Source organism: Hypomesus nipponensis, chromosome 2 (assembly GCF_054491055.1).
Source record: "Hypomesus nipponensis isolate SF chromosome 2, ASM5449105v1, whole genome shotgun sequence".
Lineage (NCBI taxonomy): Eukaryota > Metazoa > Chordata > Actinopteri > Osmeriformes > Osmeridae > Hypomesus > Hypomesus nipponensis.
In genome coordinates, this window is record NC_140362.1 from 2,845,514 (window position 1) to 2,872,500 (window position 26,987).

At 51.5% G+C, this 26,987-nt stretch overlaps 1 protein-coding gene across 1 annotated transcript in view; it reads left to right on the forward strand.

The window, feature by feature from the left end:
- The window catches only part of LOC146300376 (glutamate receptor ionotropic, kainate 2), a 109,690-nt gene that overhangs the window by 24,123 nt on the left and 58,580 nt on the right, over window positions 1-26,987 (forward strand). The window contains exons 3-7 of the mRNA XM_084706912.1: window positions 278-445; window positions 1,290-1,547; window positions 9,378-9,559; window positions 12,041-12,094; window positions 13,984-14,157. Coding sequence (XP_084563038.1) covers window positions 278-445; window positions 1,290-1,547; window positions 9,378-9,559; window positions 12,041-12,094; window positions 13,984-14,157 — 836 coding nt within the window. The remainder of the gene's footprint in view (window positions 1-277; window positions 446-1,289; window positions 1,548-9,377; window positions 9,560-12,040; window positions 12,095-13,983; window positions 14,158-26,987) is intronic.

A 26,987-nucleotide genomic window follows, 5' to 3' on the forward strand; every position in this document is an offset into this window, starting at 1 on the left:
ATCTAACTGCCTGTCTGTCTCTGTCTCTGTCTCTGTCTCTGTCTCTGTCTCTGTCTCTGTCTCTGTCTCTGTCTCTGTCTCTGTCTCTGTCTCTGTCTCTGTCTCTGTCTCTCTCTCTCTCTCTCTCTCTCTCTCTCTCTCTCTCTCTCTCTGTCTCTCTCTCTCTCTCTCTCTCTCTCTCTCTCTCTCTCTCTCTCTCTCTCTCTCTCTCTCTCTCTCTCTCTCTCTCTCTCTCTCTCTCTCTCTCTCTCTCTCTCTCTCCCCCTTGTGTTTTCAGGAGGAATATTTGAGTCTATCGAAAGCGGCCCCTCGGGGGCAGAGGAACTCGCCTTCAAATTTGCTTTAAACACCATCAACAGGAACCGAACTCTCCTGCCCAACACCACACTCACCTACGACATCCAGAGGATCAACATCTACGACAGCTTCGAAGCTTCCAGGAAAGGTAACGAGAGAGAGGGAGGCAAATGTCTGGTGTGCGTTTGGGCCGTGTGTGTTTGTGCGCGTGGGAATGCGTGTGTGTGTGTGCTTGCACGTGTGTGTGTGCAGGCGTGTGCCTGTGTGTTTAGTTGATTTTGCATTGCAACAGACACTGTGGGCTGTATTGGGCTTCTCATCATGCAGGAGGCCGATTGCTGAGAGACTCAAACATAAACAGAGAGAGAATTGATTGGGTTTCAGGCGACTCAGTGAATCGGTTATTCAAAGACCTGTTTGTCCCCTAGGGAAGTGTTTATAAACTGAGATCATCTATCAGTTTGGTGTGTGCCAGCAGGCTGACATTTCGAGACGCTTATCAATTACAGTCCATTATAACCTGGCTCCGTGATTGAAGAAACACCCCTTTGATCAATTTAGATGATTAGAGCACACAGATTTGTATTCGCAAACAGATTCATGGTTTTACTGAATGTCCTTGCTGCCAGATAACCTTGTTTTGTGTGCTTGTGTGTGTCTCTGTGGGTGCTTGTGTGTGCGTCTCTGTATGGTTTGTGCCTGTGTGTGTCTCTGTGTGTCTCCTTGTGTGTCTCTTTGTGTGTGTGTGGCTCTCTCTTTCTCTGTCTCTCTGTGTGTCTCTGTGTGTCTCTCTGTGTGTCTCTCTGTCTCTGTCTCTGTCTCTGTGTGTCTCTCTCTGTCTCTGTGTGTGTCTCTCTGTCTCTGTCTCTGTCTCTGTGTGTCTCTCTCTGTCTCTGTGTGTGTCTCTGTGTTTGTCTCTGTCTCTGTGTGTGTTTCTCTGTGTGTGGCTCTGTGTGTGTCTCTGTCTCTGTCTCTGTGTGCTTCCTCCCCAGCTTGTGACCAGCTCTCTCTCGGAGTGGCGGCCATCTTTGGCCCCTCCCACAGCTCCTCGGCCAATGCGGTCCAGTCCATCTGCAACGCGCTGGGCGTGCCCCACATCCAGACCAAGTGGAAGCACCAGGTCTCTGACAACAGGGACTCCTTCTACGTCAGCCTCTACCCAGACTTCTCCTCCCTCAGCCGGGCCATCCTGGACCTGGTCCACTTCTTCAAGTGGAAGACCGTCACCGTGGTGTACGATGACAGCACAGGTCGGTCCCTGACCCCTGACCCCCCCTAGCCTTGACCCGTCTCCTCCAACCCTGACCCCTAAACCCCAACCCTACACCCTAACCCTAATCTTAACTCCTAGCCCCGACTCCTAACTTCTAACCCTGACCCCTAACTCTGAACCCTAACCTCTAACCCCACACCCCTACCCATAAACTCAACCCCTGATCTCCAAACATGACCTTTATCCTGACCATAACCCTAAACCAAACACCATAACCCTGACCTTGTCATACTACAGTCAGTCATAGAACAGGTCGGTCCCTAATCCTGATCGCTAGCCCTAACCTCTAACCCCAAACCTAACCCCTAGCCCTAACATTCTACAGTCATCAAACACTAAAAAATACAGCCACACTCTGTTCCCCAGATAATTACAGTCCCCCATCTCCCAGCCAATCATGTCTCCCATCTCCCAGCCAATCATAGTCCCCCCATCTCTCAGCCAATCACTGTCCCCCATCTCCAAGACAATCACCATTTCCTATCACAGTCTCCTATCTTCCAACCAATCACAGCTTCCAATCACCTAGCCAATCACAGTATCTTTTATTTATTTCACCTTTATTTAGCCAGGTAGGCTAGTTGAGAACAAGTTCACATTCACAACAGTGACATGGCCAAGATACAACATAGCAATAAGACACATACAACAGAGTTTCACCTAGAATAAACAAACATAATAAGTATTATTTCCCAGGCCAGTGTGTGACCACCTACTGTCGAGTATTTATTCTACAGTTTAACAGGTTACATTTTGCAATATGACTGGGTGAGTCCCAGTCCAAATCCTAGGTCACTCCACATGCTTCAAACAGAGCTGCATGTTGTCCTTCCTCTCTGTCTGTATCTTCCTTCTGTAACTGTTCTCTCCCCGGTCACGCCAGTCCCGCCACCATGTCAGGGACACACGCGCGTGATTAGCACGGGTCTGACTTCAGTCCTGAACAAAACCTTACCCACCACCCAAACACAAACAGAAACACTGGGCACAAAGACACACACACACACAAACACACACACACACACACACACACTGGACACACACACAGACTCTCTCACACACACACACACACACACACGCAGCATCAGAGCAGCAGGCAGCAAATGACCCAGCAGGCTGTGTACATGTGCCATATGCCAGGGTCAGGGTGGCACCAGCCTGTGGACCTGCTGCCAGCTTATCACACACACACACACACACACACACACACACAAACACACACACACACACACACACACACACACACAAACACTGGGCACACACACACACACACACACAAACACTGGGCACACACACACACCGGGCAAACACACTGGCCGCACACACATTGTACGCACACACACACACACACACACACACACACACACACACATGGACACAGGGCTGCAGGGGCCGAGGCTATATTGTTGGAGAGCTCTGATCTGCAGGTGATTGGCTTTGCTTTCAGATCTGGTCTGCTCTCCCACTGCAGTAGATTTCTTCATAAATCCTCTAACATGCTCTATAATTCATCGCTCTTGTATTTGGCGAAGGATCACATTCACCCGAAGGTTGTGTGCGCCTTTCAATCGATCAATACCACGAGTGTGTGTGTGCTGGTTTGTTATTGGCTTTGTGGCTGTGGGGGTCCGCGTGGGTGTGTGTTTGTGTTCCAGCGTGTGTGTGTGTGTGTGTGTGTGAGTGAATGTACTAGCCTTGCGGGTTCTCCAGAAAGCTTTGGGAAGGAATTGATTTAATCTGATCCTCGGCACCCTCGTTAATTAAGGTGTAAGTGGACCTAGTTAGTTCACTACGGGGTTAATAGTGCCTTGATTTTCTGTCTCGGAGACGGGATGGGAGATACGGCTCCTCCGACAACCACAGTCGCCCACGCAGCGAGCACAGCTCCACCACTGGGAGGAGGAGGTGCAGCGTCGACTCTGGAAGGGTTCGGCGGGTGTCCCATTACACGGGAAAATGCCCTCCTGGCCTCTTTATGTGGGAGAAGCCTACCGTGGAACAGATTGGCTAAGTCGCTCTTGCGGAACTCCAACATTACTGCGCGACTCTCGTGAGGTGGGTGGACGTTGTGGGGGCTGTGGGGGGTGGAGAGGGGGGTTGAGGGGTGGGGGTGGGGGTGGGGGGAGGGGATCCATGTTCTACTCCCACTCTGTGTCACAATGAACCCCTGGCTTACAGGAAACAGGAAACAGCAGTTTAGTAGGAGGCTAGCAGGGCCGTTGGTCTGTAGCCTGGACTGGACTGTACTGCAACTGCAACTGCCCACCCCAAACACCCACCCCCACCACCCCTACCCTGATGGAGGAGGGGGGTGTTTATGACCCTGTTGCTGTGACAACGGTGGTACCAAAGCCCTGAGGGGGAAAGAGAAAGAGAGAGATAGAGAGAGAGAGAGAGAGAGAGAGAGAGAGAGAGAGAGAGAGAGAGAGAGAGAGAGAGAGAGAGAGAGAGAGAGAGAGAGAGAGAGAGAGAGAGAGAGAGAGAGAGAGAGAGAGAGAGAGAGAGAGAGAGAGAGAGAGAGAGAGGTATTCACTTGCACTTCTGACATCAGGACCCCTGTGGTCCACTCAACAGCAGCATGTCCAACGTGGCCATTTCTCATCTTCCCTTCCTTCTCAGTAGTTGTTTCTCTGCGGCCACCTGCTCTACCTCCTTGGAGAGGAACTGATAGGCTTTTAACAGCAGAACAATACACACAAGTGGAGGAAAACAAAGAGAGGGAGAAAACTATTGAAATATACAGTGAAAGGTAATTTACATGGTCAACTCTGTGTTCTTCTGTGGGGGCGCCAGTGACCCCGTGTGACTGACATTTGTTTAATTGCGTTAGTTTGAAAGGTCAGTGCCGACCAGGATTTAAAAACACCGTTGTGAAAATTGCCTGGCTGTCATCTTAAAAGGGCTGTTTGAGAAAAGCACTAAAGTGTTTTCGAAACGTTTCCGAGACAGGATTTAGAATCTCAGAAAAACAGCACAACTTATGATTTAATGAGTGTGTTGAGGGTGGGTTGAGAATATAGTGTACCTTATAAGTCTTATCAGAGAAATACTATAATGTAATGTAATGTAAATACTCAGGTTCAGTGTGAGGCTTATTTGCTTTTTGTAACGAGTACAGGTTCCTGCTCTTACTCCCTCTCTACAGTTTCCTAGTGGGCCATGCTAATCCTTAAAATACATCAACCAGAATCTTACGTGAGCTACGCATTCATGTATTTAACACATTAACATCATCAACACTCCCAGGTCCTCCAACTAGAGAGCCTGAGAGAGAGAGAGAGAGAGAGAGAGAGAGAGGGAGAGAGAGAGGGAGAGAGAGAGAGAGAGAGAGAAAGAGAGAGAGTCTGAGAGAGAGGGGGCCCCCCGAGTGTCCCTGGACCCCTCCAGTAATCTGTTTCAATTTGATGCGTGGGGGTGTGGGTGTGTAGCATGCCATGGGCTCAACTCCCATCACACGCTCCGCTGGCGCCACGTACACCACACACACACACTCATACATACACACACCCACACAGAAACACACACAGTGTTTAGAGGGGAGGGGCGTCGCTGTTTTAAGGAAGCGTGTGATAATTCAGCTCGGTCTCCGGGGTCGTCATGGCGCCGGCGTGATCGGACCCCCGTACCTTCCCGGTGATGACAAGGGCTGGACTGGTCTCACGCCGGCAACGATGAAATCCGGTGAATATCGTTAACATCTTTGTTCTGAGGGTCTGGAGCAGACATGAGAATGGCAAACAGCTTTTTGCATCCCAGTGTTGTGCAGAGCTTTGTCGTGGTTAACTGAAAAGCTGCAGCTGTGGAACAGGCGAGGTGTTGAAACGCCACGCAGGGATCTGCCCGCCAGATGCTTCTGTAAACAGACCTAATAGTTCTGGTTTCAGCTTTACAGCGTTATCTTTTGTTTGCCTCACAGTAGAATCACTAGACATGGGGGACTCCAAACTGTTTACAGCACTTTGGGTGACTCAGAGATTTACAGCACCAATGACCTGCTCCACTGTGTGCAGTAAAGCAGAATGGTGGAGGCGGTTCAGACTGATATTTACTGTAAATGACACTCTGGGCTAAGAAAACAACATAATTAACACAACATATGTTAGGAATACAACATTTAACACGGTGTGTCCTAGTAATATAACTTATGATAGTTACATGACATTTTCAGTTGTGGCTGTTTCCTACATCCACCGAAGTCAGTGTGTGTCGTCATTTCCACACAGTAAAAATACCCTGGCTTTCCTAAACGACTGTTAAAACCTTTGACTGGAAAAACCTGGATTTAATCATTCTCCAATTTGTGCAAAGCATTTAATCGGACATAAATAAGGTGAGCCGTGAAGAGGCGGGCAGTTTCAACCTTGACCTGGAGAGTGAGTTGCAACGGTGACTCACTAACCATTAGCCTCAGCCTACACTTTCCCATCATGCAATGCTCCGCATCAAGCATTGGTATTGCAGTCTCAGCTGCAGATGGAGAGAGACTCCCCCCCTCTTCCCTCTCTCCCCTCCTTTCTCTCTCCTCTCTTTTTCCTGAAAAGAGGAGGTGTGGAGGAATGGAGAATAGGAGATGAAGAGTGGAGGAGAGATGAAGTGGAATAGAGGAGGAGATGAGGAAGGAGGAGATGAGGAAGGAGGAGATGAGGAAGGAGGAGATGAGGAGAGGCACAGGAGAGCAGGAGAGAAGGACTGAAGGAGAGGAGGAGGAGAAGAGGAGGAGAGGAGGAGGACTGAAGGAGAGGAGGAGGAGAGCAGGGGAGAAGGACTGAAGGAGAGGAGGAGGAGAGGAGAGCAGGAGAGAAGGACTAAAGGAGAGGAGGAGGAGAGCAGGGGAGAAGGACTGAAAGAGAGGAGGAGAAGAGGAGGACTGAAGGAGAGGAGGAGAAGAGGAGGACTGAAGGAGAGAAGAGCTGGGATCCTGGGAGGAAGCGTATCACAGACAACAGTGCTTCACACCCAAAGCCCCCCAGACAGGCCTCCATAAACGCGCTGAGTGGATGAAATATTCATGCTGAGTTAAATATGGATCCTGGAGAGCTTCACAAGCATTACGATGCAGTCAATACAGATCACCACAGTCACTCTCCTCTCTCCCCCTCCGCCAGTCTCACCCCCTTCCCAGGGCGCACCCAGGGAGGCAGAGCAGAGGAAGAACCCAGGCTTGAGCAGAGGAAGACGGAGGAGAGGAGAGAGGGAGGGAGGAGAGAGGTAGGAGAGGAGAGGAGAGAGGGAGGAAAGGAGAGAGGGAGGGAGGAGAGAGGGAGGAGAGGAGAGAAGGAGGAGATAAAAGGAGAGAGGGAGGGAGGAGAGAGGGAGGAGAGGAGAGAAGGAGGGAGGAGAGAGGGAGGAGAGGAGAGAAGCAGGAGATAAGAGGAGAGAGGGAGCAAAGGAGAGGGAGGAAAGGAGAGAGGGAGGGAGGAGAGAGGTAGGAGAGGAAAGAGGGAGGAAAGGAGAGAGGGAGGGAAGGAGATAGGTAGGGAGGAGAGGAGAGAAGGAGGAGATGAGAGGAGAGGGGGAGGAAATGAGAGGGAGGAAAAGAGAGAGGGAGGGAGGAGAGAGGTAGGAGAGGAGAGGAGAGAGGGAGGAAAGGAGAGAGGGAGGAGAGGAAAGAGGAAAGGAGAGAGGGAGGAGAGGAGAGAGGGAGGAGAGGAGAGGGAGGAAGGGAGAGGGAGGAGAGAAGCAGGGGCAAAGGAATGAGATCCAGAGGCTCGTGTTGGTGAAGTATGAACGGAGCAGTCATAGGTGTCGAGATGTTTTTATCGACGTCAACTAACTAACCGTAAAACTGAGACGACGGCGGAGGCAGCCTCTCTTTCCACTGACTGCTCACGCAACATCAGCCGCTCAGTCCAGATTGAACTCAAACCGTTGCTCTCTTATGCACACACACACACATACACATTCACAGACTCACTGAATAGATAGAATTGTAGCCTAGCTCCAAAGCTGTAGAGTATTATAGATTCTAACTAGCTCAGCATCTCTGCTTAGTGAGTACATCTTTCCCTAAAGCCCTCACGTCCACTGCCAGTAACCTGCCAGTAACCTGCCAGTAACCTGCCAGTAACCTGCCAGTAACCTGCCAGTAACCTGCCAGTATCTGCCAGTAACCTGCCAGTAACCTGCCAGTAACCTGCCAGTAACCTGCCAGTAACCTGCCAGTATCTGCCAGTAACCTGCCAGTAACCTGCCAGTAACCTGCCAGTAACCTGCCAGTAACCTGCCAGTATCTGCCAGTAACCTGCCAGTAACCTGCCAGTAACCTTCCAGTAACTGGCCAGTACAGTACTGCCAGAATAACTAGCTAGATATTGAGACATTACCTGTGGTCACATCAATAGTAACTGTGATGTGGAATCTAGTGTCTGTACTAAGATCCAAACTGATGCGGACTGTAGCTTTTATCATAGTAAACACATCAGTCAGAAATCAAAAACAGAATCAGAATCGCATTCACAAGACCCACAAACTCTATCTCTCTCTTTTGCATCCATTGTCAGTTTTTTAGTTTGTTTTTCTGTTTAGTGTATAAATTGGGTTAATCGTTGATTAAGGGCGACAGCTGGATGAGCTGTTTAGCGCATTCATTCATCCTACTTTGCCTGCTTTGTCACGGACACCGATGACATCATCACTATGCGACAGGGCTCTGTTGTAATGTCATCATCAACTGAGTTTTTGATGGAATGAAGGCTGGTTTCATACAGTGCGGTGCACTCTGCTGGAAACAGAAAGTAAACAAATGTAGCAATGGATCCACACAGCTGGGAACTGTAGTCCAATAAGAGACAGAAAGACTACAACTCTGCTGCTTACAGACTTGCCTCTTCAAACAAGAAAAACACACGATCGATCGACTGTAACGCATTCAGAAGCGTTTAAGAAGTCCTCGGCTCTCTCACACAGACCTGTAAGAAATGAGATGTTGGGTGGTTGACGCAAGGCCTTGTTTAATAGCTTTTGCAAGGTTGACTTCACAAGCTGCCCTCACTCCTCGCTGATTGGCCCTGGGAGTGAAGATGGAGGGTCGATAATGAGCAGATTCTGGGGTGGGGGATGATGAATGAGGAATGCCACCTCGTTTATTGATAGACATCTTTGTTGTTCTGGTTTATTTGTGGGCTAATGTGGTTTCTTTGGTGGGAATGTGGTTTCTATGGAGAGAACCGGGTTTCTATGGAGAGAACATGCCAACCACAGTTGAATGGAGTGTGGCATTGTGTGGGTGTTGTGTGTTGGTTTGAAGCTTGTCAGAATGAGATGGACGACAAATGAGCTGGGATGGAGAATATGAGGTTGAGACAAGGAGAAAGAGAGGGGGGAGAGAGAGGTACAGACAAGGAGAAAGAGAGGGGGGAGAGAGAGGTACAGACAAGGAGAAAGAAGAAACAGATCAGCCAGAGGGAGAGAGAGGTAGATAGAGAGTGGGGGAGAGAGAGAGAGAGAGAGGTAAAGAAAAGGATACTTTGCCCAGGGGGATGGTGACAGGGAGGCAAAGGGTGATGTGGATGAATGGAGAGAAAAACATGCTAAGGTTGTCAAAAAAACACCAAGTTGTCATTGACAAAATCTGCATAAAAAACACATTGGGAGTGTGCATTTGAAACAACGTGCTACATTCCAATAGAAAATAGGCTTGGACTACCATAAAAAAACAAGATGTCTGTTTTGTAGCATTCCAATGCATTTAACGTTCCTACTGTATGTAAAACACTCTCTCGTGTTCCCTCTCTCTTTAAGAAAACACACACACACACCTAAAGCACAGACATGTACTAACGGTGCGGTTCTCTGTCCTGTTCCCAAGGTCTCATCCGGTTACAGGAGCTCATTAAAGCTCCGTCGAGGTACAACATCCGTCTGAAGATCCGCCAGTTGCCAGCGGATACCAAGGATGCCAAGCCCCTCCTCAAGGAGATGAAGAGAGGGAAGGAGTTCCACGTCATCTTCGACTGCGGTCATGAGATGGCTGCTGGGATCCTCAAGCAGGTGTGTGAGGGTGTGTGCGTGTGTGTGTGAGGGTGTGTGTGTGTGTGTGAGGGTGTGTGTGTATGTGTGTGTGAGCGTGTGTGCGTGTGTGTGTGTGAGGGTGTGTGTGTGTGTGTGTGTGTGTGAGGGTGTCTGTCTGTCTGCTTGTGTGTCTGTGTGTGTCCAGACCAAGACTAATTACTCCACACCGACTCTCGTCACCACGCAACCCCACATTAGAATTCCGTTCAGAGGCGGCCGTTGGAGACGGGCGAGGAATTCCTAAAGTGGGACTTGGCTCACGCATCGCTCTCACACGGCTTTCGGGATGAAATATTAAGGAGAACACGAGTCAGCGCCGACGTCGTTCACTCTGCTCTGGTTTTGATACGCTGCTGAGTCGTGGGGGGGGGGGGGGTGAAGGTCAGAGGCCCTGTCATCAGGGACGTGTGACCTACAGCCTGCTAACGGAAGCGTCTTCTCTGCTCTGGTGTAATCACTTCGTTACACGACAGGTCTTCTCCCTGAGCCAGGCTGCGAATGAGAAGAATACACAAAAAGGGATTCAGGCAGACACTTTTATCCAGAGCGACGTACAGCACAGGGGGGATTTGAACCTGCGACTTCTTGAACTGTCGTCAGTTTTTTCGCGCCGCAGCCCGCGGCTGCTCTGAGCACTTCCAGTTTGATCCCTCCTGTCTCCTCGACCAATCATGATCCATCCTCTGTCTCCTCGGCCAATCATGATCCATCCTCTGTCTCCTCGGCCAATCATGATCCATCCTCTGTCTCCAATCAAGATCTGCAGCTCGTGATGGTGTGCAGCGCCTCAGGGTTTGCAGGTGCCCACCTTCTTAAATAGGGTGGCACACTGCCAGCACTGCTGTCACACACACACACACACACACATGCATACACACTCAAGTACACACACACTCACACACACACACTCACTTCCTCACACTCCTGTGGAATAAAAGAGGCCTTTTTCAAATTGCCTTTGGAGGTACTTACCTCCATGACAAATGTTGCCAACAGATTGGCTAGTTAACGATGCAAAGGCCGCTAATTCTGTTAGCAAACATGGCCGCTCCACAGTAGATAGAGCTTGCTGGCACTGCCTGCCCTCATCTGTGGGACTGCAGGATGACGACGCCATCTGCATGGTGGAAATCACAGGGTTTCAGCTCATTCTCCAGCTCATTAGCAGCTGGGAGTTCCGTAAAGCTTAGAACACCGACTGTTTTCACCTGTCTAGCTCTTCAGATAGAGGGTGAGACAGGTAGACAGCTAGCCTGCTCTCTCCCAGTGTTGTGGTCAGATAGAGGGCGAGACAGTCAGACAGCTAGCCTGCTCTCTCCCAGTGTTGTGGTCAGATAGAGGGCGAGACAGGTAGACAGCTAGCCTGCTCTCTCCCAGTGTTGTGGTCAGATAGAGGGCGAGACAGGTAGACAGCTAGCCTGCTCTCTCCCAGTGTTGTGGTCAGATAGAGGGCGAGACAGGTAGACAGCTAGCCTGCTCTCTCCCAGTGTTGTGGTCAGATAGAGGGCGAGACAGGTAGACAGCTAGCCTGCTCTCTCCCAGTGTTGTGGTCATATAGAGGGTGAGACAGGTAGACAGCTAGCCTGCTCTCTCCCAGTGTTGTGGTCAGATAGGGGGTGAGACAGGTAGACAGCTAGCCTGCTCTCTCCCAGTGTTGTGGTCAGATAGAGGGTGAGACAGGTAGACAGCTAGCCTGCTCTCTCCCAGTGTTGTGTTCATATAGAGGGTGAGACAGGTAGACAGCTAGCCTGCTCTCTCCCAGTGTTGTGGTCAGATAGAGGGTGAGACAGGTAGACAGCTAGCCTGCTCTCTCCCAGTGTTGTGTTCATATAGAGGGTGAGACAGGTAGACAGCTAGCCTGCTCTCTCCCAGTGTTGTGGTCAGATAGAGGGAGAGACAGGTAGACAGCTAGCCTGCTCTCTCCCAGTGTTGCATCTCTGGTCAACCAGCCAGGCTCATTGTTTTCTTTAATTACCATCGTTAGTGTGATGTCAACTCTCGCATGGAACGACACACGGATACGATGTATGAGGTGAATGGATGGATGGATGGATGGATGGATGGGTGGGTGGAGAGATGAATGGATGGGCAAAAAGCAGCTGGATGGAGGGATGCTGGAGGTGGTAAGGCCAGGCTGAGGAGAGAGTAGGTATGAAGACGAGATCTGTGTGCCTCCGGGTACAGCAATGTGCACGCCTCCTCAAACACATCTCTCATTAACAGCCAACCACACACACACACACACACACACAAACTCACACACACACACACACACACACAGACCCTGCTGCACACAGGTTGATAAACAATGAAATTGCACAGAAACAAAGATATTCGTAGTAACACCTTTTATTCTTCCCCTCCATCTCTTTTTCCTCTCTCTCTCTCTCTCCTCTCCTCTCCTCTCTTCTCCTCCTCTCTCCTCTTCCTCCTCCCTCCTCTCCTCTCTCCCCCCTGCAGGCCCTAGCCATGGGGATGATGACAGAGTACTATCACTATATCTTCACCACACTGGTAAGTACCGTGCCTCTCTCTGCCTCGTCTCCTCCGCATCTCTCTCAGATCTCAGGCCTCAGTGTCCATCTGAGAGCCACACACGGCTGGTCTGCATCCTCAAATCTCCACCAGCCCCGCCCGGCCCCGCCCCGCCCTGCTAACCCCAACCCCAGGGAGGCAGGCTGCATTAGAACAGCACCCCTCATGTTCCACTGCGCTGGAACACAGCCGAGTCTTGGGAGCCGACAGGGACAGGGACCGTGAGAGGGATTGACAGTCTCCCGATTTTGGGGAGTGAGGCGAGATGTTTCAGAGAGGAAGAAGTGTCGGCTTTCGTTTTTCTCTCTCGACGCGGGGTAGAAGGGGAGAGCCTCTCTCTCCCATTGGTCCTGACACTGCTGTGTTGTGTAACTGACACAGCCCTTGGCCTACTTGAGAGGACTGCTCTCTCTTTCTCTCTTTCTATTTTCCTCTCTCTCTCCCTCTCTCTCTCTCTCTCTCTCTCTCTCTCTCTCTCTCTCTCTCTCTCTCTCTCTCTCTCTCTCTCTCTCTCTCTCTCTTTCTATTTTCCTCTCTCTCTCTCTCTCTCTCTCTCTCTCTCTCTCCCTCTCTTTCTCTCTCTCTCTTTCTCTCTCTCTCTCTCTCTTTCTCTCTATCTCTCTCTCTCTCGCCCTCGCTTTCTCTCTCTCTTTTTTTCTCTCTCACTCTCTTGCCCTCTCTTTCTCTCTTCCTCTGAGTTTTACAAAGACTCCAACAGCTTTTATAGCACATGCAAACAAACACGCACACACACACACACACACACACGCACACAAACATCCCGCAAACACACGCACGCACCTATTGGCATTATTTGAAACTCTCCTTCGTCTTTCATCCCTTCTCTCTGCTCCAGTTTTAGGTCAAACATATTATTCAAATCATGTTCCTATTAAAGCCCTCTGTAAAAGGCTGGACTTTGGTTAGGATCAAAACCCAGGCTCTCCTTTTGGAGGTTTCTTGTCTCCCCACCCGCCCACTTAAAAAAAGAAAACCTTCCTCTGAATGAAATCTTTTTGAAAACGGGATCTTTTCCGGGTGAGTCACTGTCAGAGTTTCTCGTCAGGAAGCAGCCATTGTCGCTGAAAATGAAAGATCTCAACGTCCACACACTTCTCAGCAGCCATTCAGTGGAACACAATGAACACCAGCCAATTAAATTTCACGTCGTCATCTTCAAGAGGGTGAAATGGGGAAGGTGTATGAAGCCTGGGAAGAGGGTAGGAAGGGGAGGGAGGGAGGGGGGATGAGGGGATGAGGGGATGAGGGGATGGAATGGAAGGAGAGGAAGGGAGATGATGAGAGGGAGTAGAGATGAGAGGAGGCGGGAGGGAGGGAGGCAGGGGAGAGAGAGGAGGGAGATGAGGGGAGGGGGAAAGGAAGGAGAGGGAGGGGAGGGAGAGAGAAGCAAGGGGAGGGAGGGAGGGAGGGAGGGAGGGAGGGAGGGAGGGAGAAGGAAAGGGAGGGTGGAGAGATGAGGGAAGGAATGGTATGTTCTCTCTTGTTCCAGTGTTGGGTTTGGCAGAGGGGCGAGTCAGAGAGGAGAGAGGGGCGAGCCAGAGAGGAGAGAGGGGCGAGCCAGAGAGGAGAGAGGGGCGAGCCAGAGAGGAGAGAGGGGCGAGCCAGAGAGGAGAGAGGGGCGAGCCAGGGATGAGAGAGGGGCGAGCCAGAGAGGAGAGAGGGGCGAGCCAGGGAGGAGAGCTCCAGTCAGCCAGCAGAAGGACCAGCCCCGTCCTCCTAGAGACATACATATGGCACACACTTACTGCCAGAAGTCACTTACAACTCTGCTGCTAGCCTTCCCTGCATGCCTGTGTGTGATTGGTTGGTCTGACTGCTGCGTGACTGCTGTGTGTGTTTCCTTCCAGGACCTGTTTGCTCTGGATGTGGAGCCGTACCGGTACAGTGGAGTGAACATGACAGGCTTTAGGATCCTGAACACGGAGAACAGCCAGGTGTCCTCCATCATAGAGAAGTGGTCCATGGAGCGACTGCAGGCTCCGCCCAAACCTGACTCTGGTCTACTGGACGGCTTCATGACGGTGAGTCACCTGATCCACAGGCGTGTTCTAGAACCTTCAGACATGCTGTGTTCTGGAACCTTCAGATATGCTGTGTTCTAGAACCTTCAGACATGCTGTGTTCTAGAACCTTCAGACATGCTGTTCTGGAACCTTCAGACATGCTTCAATTTACCTGCGATGCTATTAGCTCCCGGATGCTCAGGCCACGGAATAGGGCTTGTCATCGGTGTCATTCAGCTTGGTTAGAGAGAGATTGTCTGGATGTTTCTCAGGCACACAGCCCTGCCAGTAGGCCCATCAGTCTCCCTCCAGGGCCCTGGGAGATGGGAACTCCAGGATGATAACCCCAGCCCTGGCTGTCACAGCGAGGGGCCCCTCTATGATAGCTCCACTCCCTCCTACCCCTCCGCCCCCTCCTCCCCCTCCTCCCCCTCCTCTCCCTCCTCTCCTCCCAGGGCTATCTTATCTGGGAGTCCTGCCAGTGCTGGCTCCCTGCAGAGAGGAGGAAGGAGGGGGAGGAAAGAGGGAGGAGAGAGGGAGGAGAGAGGGAGGAGAGAGGGAGGGGAGGAGGAGAGAAGGAAGGAGGGGAGGAAGAGAGAGGGAAAAGAAAGAGATGGAACTAGCGAAGTTGTAATAAAAGGGGAGCGTAGCTGGAACATGAGGCTCCAATGAGCTCCACACCAGGGTGAGCATTGAAGACAGACCGGTCTGCTTCCAGCTGGACCGTGGCGGATGCGGGCGGGCTGGCTGGCTGGGTGGGGGGTTGGTTTGGGGGGCTGTGGGGGGCGGTGGGGGGCTGGGGGGCAGTGGGGAATCTCTGGAGGCTGCTGGTTGGCTGTCAGGTTCAGGTCCAGGCTTGCAGGCCTCGTTGGAAGCTCTCTGGTAGATTAGCGAAGCGGTTGTTGCTGCGACTTCCCAGAGCCTGGCTAGAGTCAGGATGTAGTACACACACACACACACATACACAAACACACACATGAAGACACACAGACACACACACATGCACACACATGCACACACGTGAAGACACACACACACACACACACATGCACACACATGCACACACACATAGACACACACACACCCATAAACACACACACACACACATAAAACCAGCTCCCTCAGATCTGAGCTGTAAGAGAGTCTGTGGAGAGAGATATAGAGGGGAAAGAGAGAAGGGAAGTAAAGAGAAGAGAGAGTGAGCTATGTATTTTGAGATCATAGTCACATGATTTCTGCCAGGAAGGAAGGAAGGAAGGAAGGAAGGAAGGAAGGAAGGAAGGAAGGAAGGAAGGAAAGAAGGAAGGAAGGAAGGAAGGAAGGAAGGAAGGAAGGAAGGAAGGGAGGGAGGGAGGGAGGCCTGTTGTGGCTGTGACCCTGCTCATCAGGAAAGTACTGATATACAAGCTGGTAGGCAGGCTCTGATTAATTAGACAATCAGTCAGCAGCTAATGCATATTGACATGGTGAAAGGTTCTGTAAACGCTTGATTAAGGGCTTCATTTGTGAGATGTATTTACAGTCCTGTGTGCTTAAGCAGTGGGCCATCATGATAGATCACACTGCAAGAACCCTCCGAGTCAGCCTCTGCTCCCTGTCTGAGCTGGTGCAGGTGGGACTGGGACGTCCCTGGATGGGATGGGTGTCTGTTTACTGTTGTGCCTGGGGTTTGAATTCCACATTTTGGGGAATTTAGAAAATGATTGAATTTGATGTTATGATCAGGCTAACTAGCTGACTGACTGGTTGGGGGATTGGCTGACTGGCTGAATTGCTGTCTGACTAGCTGGCTGATTGACTGGCTCGCTGTTTGACTGACTGACTGGCTGTCTGACTGGCTGTCTGACTGGCTGACTGGTTTCCACGTCATCACAGCAGTATCGAGTTGGGAGAGAGAGTGAACAGCAGTGTACATCATCTCCACTCCTCATTCCACTGGGCTTCCATTAATCTCTCTTTTGCGTAGCCTCAACCCAGAGTCACGGCTTTACACGTGCAACGACAATGACCTAACACGCTCCGCTCTGTCATTAGCATGGCGTCTTTCCTGGCTAATTGATTCAGCAGCTGTCTGTTTCACTCAGCAATGCTGGAGGAGAGTTCCAGAACAGCTCCAGTACGTCCACACGTCTCCGTTTGCCTCAGAGGAGGTGGAAGGAACTTTGAACTGCGCCAGGGCAAACCCAAGCAGGAAAAGAGCACGCTTAACCCTTGTGCTGCCTTCGAGTCGCATGACCCAAAAGGTTCATAATAAAACATTGTTGTGTTTACCCAATTTTAGAGAATACAAAAACAAATACAAATCATTTTCTTTTAACCTTCGCAATGTGGGGAGGGTCTGAGACAGCCCAACGGTTAAAAGAAAATGCTTCACTTAGTTTTTGTATGCAGCAAAATTGTTGCAAACATTCAGCAGTAGCTACAGCGTTAGTAACAAGGCCCTTGTGTCTTCCTATCACAATGCACTCTTATGGTCTGGTGCTATCGGACCTGAGGTTACGGGGGGGGGGGTTGGCAGGCATAATCGCGTCTTCCTTGAGATGTAGCCGGGATAACGTCAATGTCAGATCCCCATGAATCCTGCGTCGCTCCCTCAGACACAAATCATCCATCAGAAGAGGAAGGGAAGATGGGAGGAATTGAGGAACGGAGGGATGACAAGCGGATGGGAACAAACAATAAACGCTGACAAGGTAGCACTGGTGAGAGAGCAGAGACACAACTGGCCTGGAGGTGGAAAGAGAGAGAGGGATCACAAGAAGTACAAGGACATTGTTGAAGACAGGTGGAGAGGGAGGGAGGGAGGGAGGGAGGGAGGGAGGGAGGGAGGGAGGGAGGGAGGGAGGGAGGGAGGGAGGGAGGGAGGGAGAGAGGGAGAGAGGGAGAGAGGGAGAGAGGGAGGGAGGGAGGGAGGGAGACAGAGATGGGCTGGGAGGGAGGGAGGGAGGGAGGGAGGGATGGGCTAGGAGGGAGGGAGGGAGACATAGAGAGAGAGAGAGAGAGAGAGAGAGAGAGAGAGAGAGAGAGAGAGAGAGAGAGAGAGAGAGAGAGGGAGGGAGACAGAGAGAGATGGGCTGGGAGGGAGGGAGGGAGGGATGGGCTAGGAGGGAGGGAGGGAGGTGGGCTGGAAGGGAGGGAGGGGAGGAAGGAGGGATGGTAGACTGCAGGAGGAGACAGTGAATGGTGGAGGAAGGATAGAGAGATGGATTCTGTGCTCTGTTAACCGCCCACCCCGGGCTCATCTCCATCTCCTGATCGACCTGTCCGTCACGCCGTCTCCAGGGAGACCGGAGAACATGGCCGCTAAATCCTCTGAAGGGTGGTGGGGGTGGAGGTGAGGGCGGAGGGGGTGGGGGTGGAGGGGAGGGGGGGGCGGAGTCAAGGCTGACCCTGTTCAGTGATCATGACTGTTCTGGAAGAGTTCTCTGTTACGTGTTTGTCTTTGGCAGAAGTTTGCTAGAGGAAAAGCGTCGCTATTATGAAGATGGATTTAATCTGTTCCTCAGATATTGGATTTCTCCTCAAATGTGAGGTGTTGTGAGTTTGTGGAGCCTAGCGTATCCTAGTGCTCCACCCCCTTAGCTTGGCTCTGCTTGCTAAACTGGGTCCGTCTGCTTCTCTGAGCATCATGCCAGATCCCTCCCTCCCTCCCCCCCCCCCTCCCTCCCTCCCTCCCTCCCTCCCTCCCTCCCTCCCTCCCTCCCTCCCTCCCTCCCTCCCTCCCTCCCTCCCTCCCTCCCTCCCTCCCTCCCTCCCTCCCTCCCTCCCTCCCTCCCTCCCTCCCTCCCTCCCTCCCTCCCTCCCTCCCTCCCCCTGACCGTGTCTGGTTGGTCTGGGCAGGCCCCGTCCACCTGCAGGGCCTGGTGCTGGCAGAGGAGCCCCAGAGGCCTGGTGCTGCAGCCAGGCTGGCGTGAACCAGAGCTGGCAGCCGTGAGCATGTGTCCACCCCAGCCACGGCCAGAGACATCCCTGTCTCTCTGCTGACCCGGGCGCACAGCAGGGGGGTGGCTGAGGGGGTGGGTTATGGGTGTTTATTTTGTTGTGCTGAACTGGCAGGGGTGTGTGTGTGTGTGTGTGTGTGTGCGCGTATGTGTGCGTATGCGCATGCCGGAGACCTTGTGTGTGTGTGCGTACAGGTGTACAGTGTGTGTGTGGGTCTGCAGCGGCACGCGCGTGTGTGTGTGTGTGTATGGCCTCACGTGTGTATGTCCCATCGCCATGGAGGAGTGTGTGAGCCCTGCCACATGCTGTGTCCCAGGCCCAGGGAGACAGATGAATGTCTCCCGCGCCCCCCAGACTGCCGTCCCCGGAGATGAGCCACCGCAGAAACACCCTGATCATCTGGATGTGGGGGGGCGGAGCAGGGAGGAGCAGGAATGCTACCCCTCCCCCCCCCCTCCACCATCATGCAGGGCTCCTTCACTGTTCCCTCTGGGACTGCTGCCAGTACTGCCCCTCCTTCCAAACGGGTCTCCAGTGAATGGTTACTGGGAGTCGTCCATTACACCCTCCTCTTAGAGTACCCATCTATCTTAAGCTCTAAGAGCTTCCTCTTCTCCTGCCCTCCTCCTCCTCCTCGTCTCCTGCCCTCCTCCTCTTCTCCTGCCCTCCTCCTCCTCCTCTTCTCCTGCCCTCCTCCTCCTCCTCTTCTCCTGCCCTCCTCCTCCTCCTCGTCTCCTGCCCTCCTCCTCCTCCTCCTCTTCTCCTGCCCTCCTTTTCCTTTCCAGCCCTCCTTCCTTGCTTCTTCTCACCTCCTCCCCCACCACTTGCTTTCCTCCTCCTCTCCTCCCTCCTCCTCTGCTCCTCCCTCGTTCTCCTCCTTCCCTCCTGCCTTGGTCTGCTGCTCCAGCCTCCTCTGGATACTGTAGATGTGTCACACTTACTCCCATAAAGATGACGGCATTTCTCTCCCTTTTCTGTTGAGGATCCATATATTATACTGTGAGAGTGATGAAGTGCTTCATGGTTAGGGTTCCCAGAGGGCAGAGGACAGATTGTGTTAGTGTGATGAGAGTTGAGAGACTTGTTCACTCCCTCTCCTCCGCTCTCCCACTCCCTCTCCCTCTCCCTCTCCCTCTCCCTCTCCCTCTCCCTCTCCCTCTCCCTCTCCCTCTCCCTCTCCCTCTCCCTCTCCCTCTCCCTCTCCCTCTCCCTCCCTCCCTCCCTCCCCCTCCCTCCCTCCCTCCCTCCCTCCCTCCCTCCCTCCCTCCCTCCCTCCCTCCCTCCCTCCCTCCCTCCCTCCCTCCCTCCCTCCCTCCCTCCCTCCCCCCTCCCTCCCTCCCTCCCTCCCTCCCTCCCTCCCTCCCTCCCTCCCTCTCTCTCTCTCTCTCTCTCTCTCTCTCTCTCTCTCTCTCTCTCTCGCTCTCTCTCTCTCTCTTCTCTTCTGAGGCATGAGAGGAGTGGCGGCCCGTTCGTGATGAGCTGGTTTCGGCTCGTCTCCACAGCCATCGCCACGAGCCATCATTATATCCCTTACCCACAATGCCTCCCGCCCAGCTGGCCAGTCACCCAAATCAGGCGTGGCGGCGGCAGTGGCAGTGCTGGGCCCAGATCACTGCCCCCACGCTCAGTCCTCCCTTCTGCCAACGCTCTGATGCACAGATCCCTGCTCACTGACTCAGACACACAGAGAGATTGTGTGTGTGTGTGTGTGTGTGTGTGTGTGTAGAGTCAGATGGCTGAGCGGTTAGGGAATGGGGCTTGTAATCTGAAGGCTGCCAGATCGATTCCCGGCCATGCCAAATGACGTTGTGTCCTTGGGCAAGGCACTTCACCCTACTTGCCTCGGGGGGAATGACCCTGTACTTACTGTAAGATAAGAGCTGTAAGATAAGAGCGTCGAGCGGGAGGTATGTTTGTGTGTGTGTGTGGAGTTGTGTGTGTGTTTGGGCTGTGTGTGTGTGTTTGGTAGGTAAGGTGGGGACAGCTGTTACACGGTCATGTGACGTGTACACTGTGTGACTCTTAAAGCCTCAGGTGAGGTTAAGTGTCACAACCAACCTTCTACAGGCCATCAGCCTGTCTTCAATCACCCTCTAGAAAATACATTCAAATCCACACAGTAAACGACATGCTCGATCCATACACACCCTGCCAAACACGTGCCTGGGCTTCACAGCACCATGTGAGGATATTCCTCACATGTAGGGATATTCCTCACATGTAGGGTACGTTGCTTGCGAGGTTAAAGCCAGTGGAAAGCTGAGCTCGTACCGTTCTGCAGTGCAAATACTGTACGTCTGCCAGCCATAACGGAGCCTCGTGTAAACCTACTTATTAAAACGCAGCTCGGAGACACCTCGGAGCGCAATCCTCTTTCTGCTTATTATCTCTGCTCAGGAAAAACCATCACATCCCGTTTAGTGTTTGACACTATTAGCCGTCCTTGCACGGAGTTTTGGTCATGGGGAAGTGTGAATTCTGTGTGTGTGTGTTGAGTGTGAGTTCAGAGTGTGTGTGTGTTGAGTGTGGGTGTTTTGTGTGTATGTCGAGTGTGTGCATAGTATTTTGTGTGTGAATTCAGTGTGTGTTTGATGCGTGAGTGTGTTTTGAAAGTGTTTCCTGCTAGTTCAGCGAGCAGAGTTCCCGGTCCTTGACACACACAGACCTCACGGATACAAGAGGACATTTGTATGCCTGACAGAGTATGGGTGCTTCCTTTAATTGCAAAATCTCCCTCCTAAAGACTTAAAGAAACCTCATTTATGTTTCCTGAGAGCAACATCGAATGCAAGTGGTGGGGGGAGAAACAGAGGTAAGAAGAGGAGAGGGAGAAGGAGGGAGAGGGGGAGGAGGAGGAGAGGGAGGAAACACAGGTCCTGAGAAGCGATGGCCTCACACGTCACAGCGCCCCCTTCCTCCAGCCTGAGGAACTGCAGGGCTGTGAAGCTCACCCAGGCACTCCCACTCCCACAGTGCCCCACGCCAGCCCAGCGCGCCACGCAGGTTGGTGTGACATCAGCGTTTTTCCTCCTGGCGACCGTTTCATAAAATAAAAAAATACAAAACATGGTCTGCCACAGGGTCGCAGCTGACAGGAATGTTCATGGGTTTTTGCATGTCTTCGACGCAGTTGACCTTTAGATAGCCTTTGACCTTTTCCTGTCTTACAGATAAGCATCACGCTATGCTCCCTGGCTATGCCTGGGGGTTCTAGGTAGATGTGCTAAACAGACTTACAAGGTTTGTTATTGTATATATCAGTGGCAGAGCATCTGACTGCAGATCAGCAGTTTGCTGGTTGAAATCCCCCCTGTGCTCGTCACACTGGAGAGTGTGTCCGACATACCACTGAATACGTCACATCAGATTCCTGTCCGGATACCATCCTGTGGGTTTTAACCAGCAAATCCCAGTTACAGTATATTATAACCAAGCCACACAAACAGTGCCTCTGCCAATGTCAAGAGAACAGCCCCTTCCAATCGTTTGTGGCAGAGTGTGTAAGCATATAGGGTGTTCCAACCAATGTTCAAATGAGGCCTCAAACTTACCTCATTTATCAGCCAGCTCCCTCGCTCGCTCGCTCTCTCTATCTCTATCGCTCTCTCTATCGCTCTCTCTATTGCTCTCTCTCTCTCTCTCTCTCTCTCTCTCTCTCTCTCCCTTTCTCTCCCCCTCCCTCCCTCCCTCCCTCCCTCCCTCTTTCTCTCTCTCTCTCTCTCTCTGCCAAGAATAACAAGAACCTTTCTCTGTTCCATACCCAAGGTCGATAGAAGACAGGAATACAAAGGAACACACCATAGACCAAACAATCTTAGATGACTCTGTTGTCAGGAAATGACTTGACCTTAAGGCTCAGGATAGTGTGACACTGTGGAAGCATTTCGTCGAGAAAACCTGACGTCAACTTGAGCTTATGTAGCACACCTGCAAAATCCTTGGAGCTAACATTCTCTTCAGATACACCGGCTTGTTTTGTGTCGTCTGTACTGGACATTGACAAAACATTTCACTCCAAAAATTCTAAAAATTGCCAGTCCCACATCTGTTTGAAGTTTGTAAAGATGTCATGTTGTGCTATTGGAGAGTTGAGAGCACCCTTGGTATCTTAAACAAGCATGTTCAGAGTTAATGACACAGTCTGCCTCTGACCTCCAGCCAGCTGCACTGCCTGTTGACCCGGTGAAATCTATTATTGTTAGCAGAAGCGCTGGTTAGCGCTGAAGTTCCAACTCTGAGCACAACGTTCTGAGTGCTGGAGTTGAGGGTTTGGAGAAGCAGGCTTTGCTTGAAGCTGGAGAATAGAAGAGCTGAGATGCAGGAGGTCGATAAAACCAAGACGAGGAGGCTTGGTCTTGTTTTTCTCCCAGATTTAATGCTTGGAGATCAAAGGGTAAAATTCAACAGCCCTCGGACCGTGTTGGAGGAAAAAGGAATCACAGGGTTTCTGTCGTGGATTGAGGATGGGGACGAGGCATTTGCTTCTCCCTGCTTTCTGTTTTCAGGGGCGCGTGTCTCCACAACGTGACTCTGCATCGAAGTGAAAAGGTTTCTCTTTGCTGGAGGCTGTTCCTCGTGGTTTTACCTCACGTCTCAGGAAAGGCTGTGTGTGTATTCTCCTACTGGGGTAACCTCTGACCTCTAATCTCGGAACATAGGGTCAGAGCAGGGGCGGAGCCAGATGTTGAAAGCATTGGGGGCTTAGCCACAATCCAGGACCTAGTTATGGTTTGATATGAGCTTCGATCTGAAACGTTCTCATTTAATGCAAGCGCGCAAATTGGAGTGCAAAATAGTTTTTTTGAGCTTGATATAATATTAACATTGCGTTGTAACTCATATTGTTACATTTACCGAAAATTACAACCCATATTTTAACCTATAAGATTCGGGGCTTTTGAGGAAACACGCCCCAGAAGCTCCCCCCAGGCCTCCGCCCACCAGTCAGAGAGTTGTTTCATCATCAGCAGTTCCTGTACATCGAATCCCGTGAAGGATAGCCTCATGGCAACGACCTGGGCAGAGGATGACTAAAAACAGATGTGCTTATTTTGATCATTATCATTGTTTACTTTATATGGGGTGAGGTGAGGTGGAGGTGGAGGTGGAGGTGGAGGTGAGGTGGAGGTGGGGGTGAGGTGGAGGTGAGGTGGAGGTTGGGGTGGGGGTGAGGTGAGGTGGGGGTGAGGTGGGGGTGAGCTTGGGGGGTGAGTTCGGGGTGAGGTGGAGGTGAGGTATAAGTGAGGTAGAACTGATGTGGAGGTGGGAAGAAGGGGGGAAGTAAAGGTGAGTTTTCTATTCCTAATGAGGGAGGATTCGCAGAGAGAAGGCACACACACACATTACAGACGCACACGTTACGCACACACATTACAAATACACACATTACTAGCTCAAATGGCTCAGCATGTGAAAAACAAGATGTACTGTATTAGTACCTGAGGTAGAGACAGAGACAGAGAGAGACAGAGAGAGACAGAGAGAGACAGAGAGAGACAGAGAGAGACAGAGAGAGAGACAAAGGTAGAGACAGAGGTAGAGACAGAGAGCGACAGAGAGAGACAGAGAGAGACAGAGAGAGACATAGAGAGAGACAGAGGTAGAGACAGAGGTAGAGACAGAGAGCGACAGAGAACGACAGAGAGAGACATAGAGAGAGACAGAGGTAGAGACAGAGGTAGAGACAGAGAGAGACAGAGAGAGACAGAGAGAGACAGAGAGAGACATAGAGAGAGACAGAGGTAGAGCCAGAGGTAGAGACAGAGAGAGACAGAGAGAGACAGAGAGAGACATAGAGAGAGACAGAGGTAGAGACAGAGGTAGAGACAGAGGTAGAGACAGAGAGAGACAGAGAGAGACAGAGAGAGACAGAGGTAGAGACAGAGGTAGAGACAGAGAGAGATAGAGAGCGACGGAGACAGAGACAAAGAGGACAGAGAAAGAGATAAAGAGAGAGTGAGAAAGAGCGAGAGAGAGCGAGAGAGAGCGAGAGCGAGAGCGAGAGAGAGAGAGAGAGAGAAAGAGAGAGAGAGAGAGAGAGAGAGAGAGAGAGAGAGAGAGAGGGAGAGAGAGAGAGAGAGAGAGAGAGAGAGAGAGAGAGGGAGAGAGAGAGAGAGATAGAGAGAGAGAGAGAGAGAGAGAGAGAGAGAGAGAGAGGGAGGGGGGGGGGCGGGAAGGGCCGTGCAGATGGGGAGACATGGTGAGACGGGTGAGAGAACAGTGGAATACAGAGTAGGAGAAGTAAAGAACAAGAGAGGAGGGGAGGGGGGAGTGGGGGGGGGGTTAGGGGAGGGGAGGAGAGGGGGGGGGGGTTAGGGGAGGGGAGGAGAGGGGGGGGGGTTAGGGGAGGGGAGGAGAGGGGGGGGGTTAGGGGAGGGGAGGAGAGGGGGGGGGTTAGGGGAGGGGCTGTAGAACGAGAATAAACCTTTATTAAATCCCCCCCCCCCCCCCCCATAAACACACATATTTTTATATTGGGAGTTATTGCAGAGGAAACCCATGTGAGCACAAGCAAACCCAACACAGAAGATATCCCACCTGAGCACTGCACAGGGCCACATGCGGGAATCCAACCCATGACCTTCTGCTGTGAGGCGGCAGGGCAGGGCAGGGCACCGTACCTCCACATAGTGGAGGAGGGGAGGAGGGGAAGGGCGAGAGCGGGAGAGAGTCGGGGGAGAAAGGCAATGACATTAAATCTGTGGCTGAAAACAGATGATTTCCTATTTAACACTCCATTGAGTTCCCCTGTTATTCTGGGTCTTGGTGAGGGCTAGGATGGTGGCAGTTCCCCGGTTTGCAATAACACCCCTTCCGACTCCTGCTCCTTCAGACACACACACACTTACCCACCCGCCGCTTCTATTTCCCCTGCATGGCTCCTACCAGAGACAATATCAGCCTTCACCATCATCCTCATCCTTGCCTTCAATTTCACCTCATATCATCCGCTTTCTCATCCTCACCCTCATCCTCTCTTATCCTCCACCTCATCTTCACCTTCTCATCTTCTCTCATTCTCACCCCCTCATCCTCTCTCATCCTCACCCTCTCATCCTCTCTCATCCTCACCCTCTCATCCTCGCTCATCCTCACCCTCTCTCATCCTCCCCCTCATCTTCACCCTCCCATCCTCCCCTTCATCCTCACCCTCTCATCCTCTCTCATCCTCACCCTCTCATCCTCTCTCATCCTCACCCTCTCATCCTCTCTCATCCTCACCCTCTCATCCTCTCTCATCCTTATCTTCATGCTCTTATCCTCTCCCTCATCCTCACGCTTGTCAGAAAACATGAAGGAACTGGTTTGAAAGGTCAACTTTATCAGCAGATGCTTTCTGGGAGCTGTTTGCAGCAAGCTGGCGGTGGCACTTTTTATTCTGACCAAGAAAAGACAGAAATACCAAGCATGACTGGAGAAGGGAAAGGAGGGAGAGAAGGAGAAAGAAAACAAGAAAGAGAGAGACAGAGAGAAAGAGAGTGAGAGAGAGATGGAGGGAGAGAGAGAGACACAGGGAGGATCGTTTAATGTTTCCTACACACAGGTTATAACAGGCTTTTCTGAAACGACACACAGCCCTGGTACACCACTGTCTGACAGAATCCAGTTAGCACTAGCACACAGGGTATGTGAGGAGGTAGAGAGATGGAGGGAGGAATGGAGGGAGGGACAGACGGAGAGATGGTGGGAGATGGGGAGGCCTGACGTTGGCCTAATGAGACCCAGTGGAAGCCTGGCCTGCTTTAGACTGTTTGCAAAACAAAGAGCCCGGCAATTAAAGGACAGATTTCCCCCAGGAAAAAAGGAAACGTGAAATTATCCCGGCTTGTTAAACCTGCCACTTAATTTCAGTCAAATTATTACTTATGATCCTAGGGGCCCGTGGGCTAATTGTTTTCACTCTCTTTCTCTCTCTCCCCCATCTCTCTCCACTTGTCTTTCTCTCTCTCACACACACACACACACACTTTCTCCTCAGTTTTGTTTAAAGTGACAGGGAAAATCTGCTCTGTCTGGTAGATGTCTTCATCAGCAATGCCTGAACCATGTAAAGACTCAGATAGAAGCAGATGCAACTACGTTCCACAGTGACAGACTTACATGAGAAGAACTAGTCACCTGACTGGTCACCTGACTGGTCACCTGACCGGTCACCTGGCATCTAAACAGAAAGTAACTGTTTATGGCTACCTATTTACTAGTGGCTTTCTAGTGATATTATCCAAAAAGTATTACTTAGTATTAAAAATATATAATTCATTTCGTTTTTTTTTTTCTGGTACAACACAGGCACCTTAGAGTCTGAACAAAGTATGTACAGGTCTTAAATAGTATATTTGTGTATGAACAGGGTTTCATGTTCCTGTATTTACAAGTAGGCTGCTTTATAGTGTTAATAACAAAGGTAAAGACGCTTCATCAACTGCATGTTTGTTCAGGGCTTCAGAGCCTGTCTGTTTTGCGGAATCCACAGAAAGACACGGTGTATGATGCGTACATTTTTTGGAGACAGAGAACAGTGAACTGAGCCCCGACATGCTAATTTTCAAACCGAAGGACTAATCTCCCGGCGAGCCTGGCTCTGGTTGGGCCGGCCGCTCATCCCTGTACACGGTTCATTAAAATACGGGCTGGAGGTTAGCGCCTGTTGGCTGAGCTTGTGATGAGCGGGCCGCTGATTAGCGAACTCGTCGCTGCCGCAAGTCCCTGGTGCTGGGAGGGCTGGGAAGGCGTATAAATGATGCCACAGCAAATGCACAGGGCTTCAGAAAGTCTTATATGTACGTACAGGGTTTCTCAGGGAGTCTGGATGTCTACGCGGAGGACTTGAAGAGCAGCTGACTTCTTACCAGACTGTGACACTGAGTGATCCTCCAGACCATCGCTAATTAAAGCGCTCTGTAATT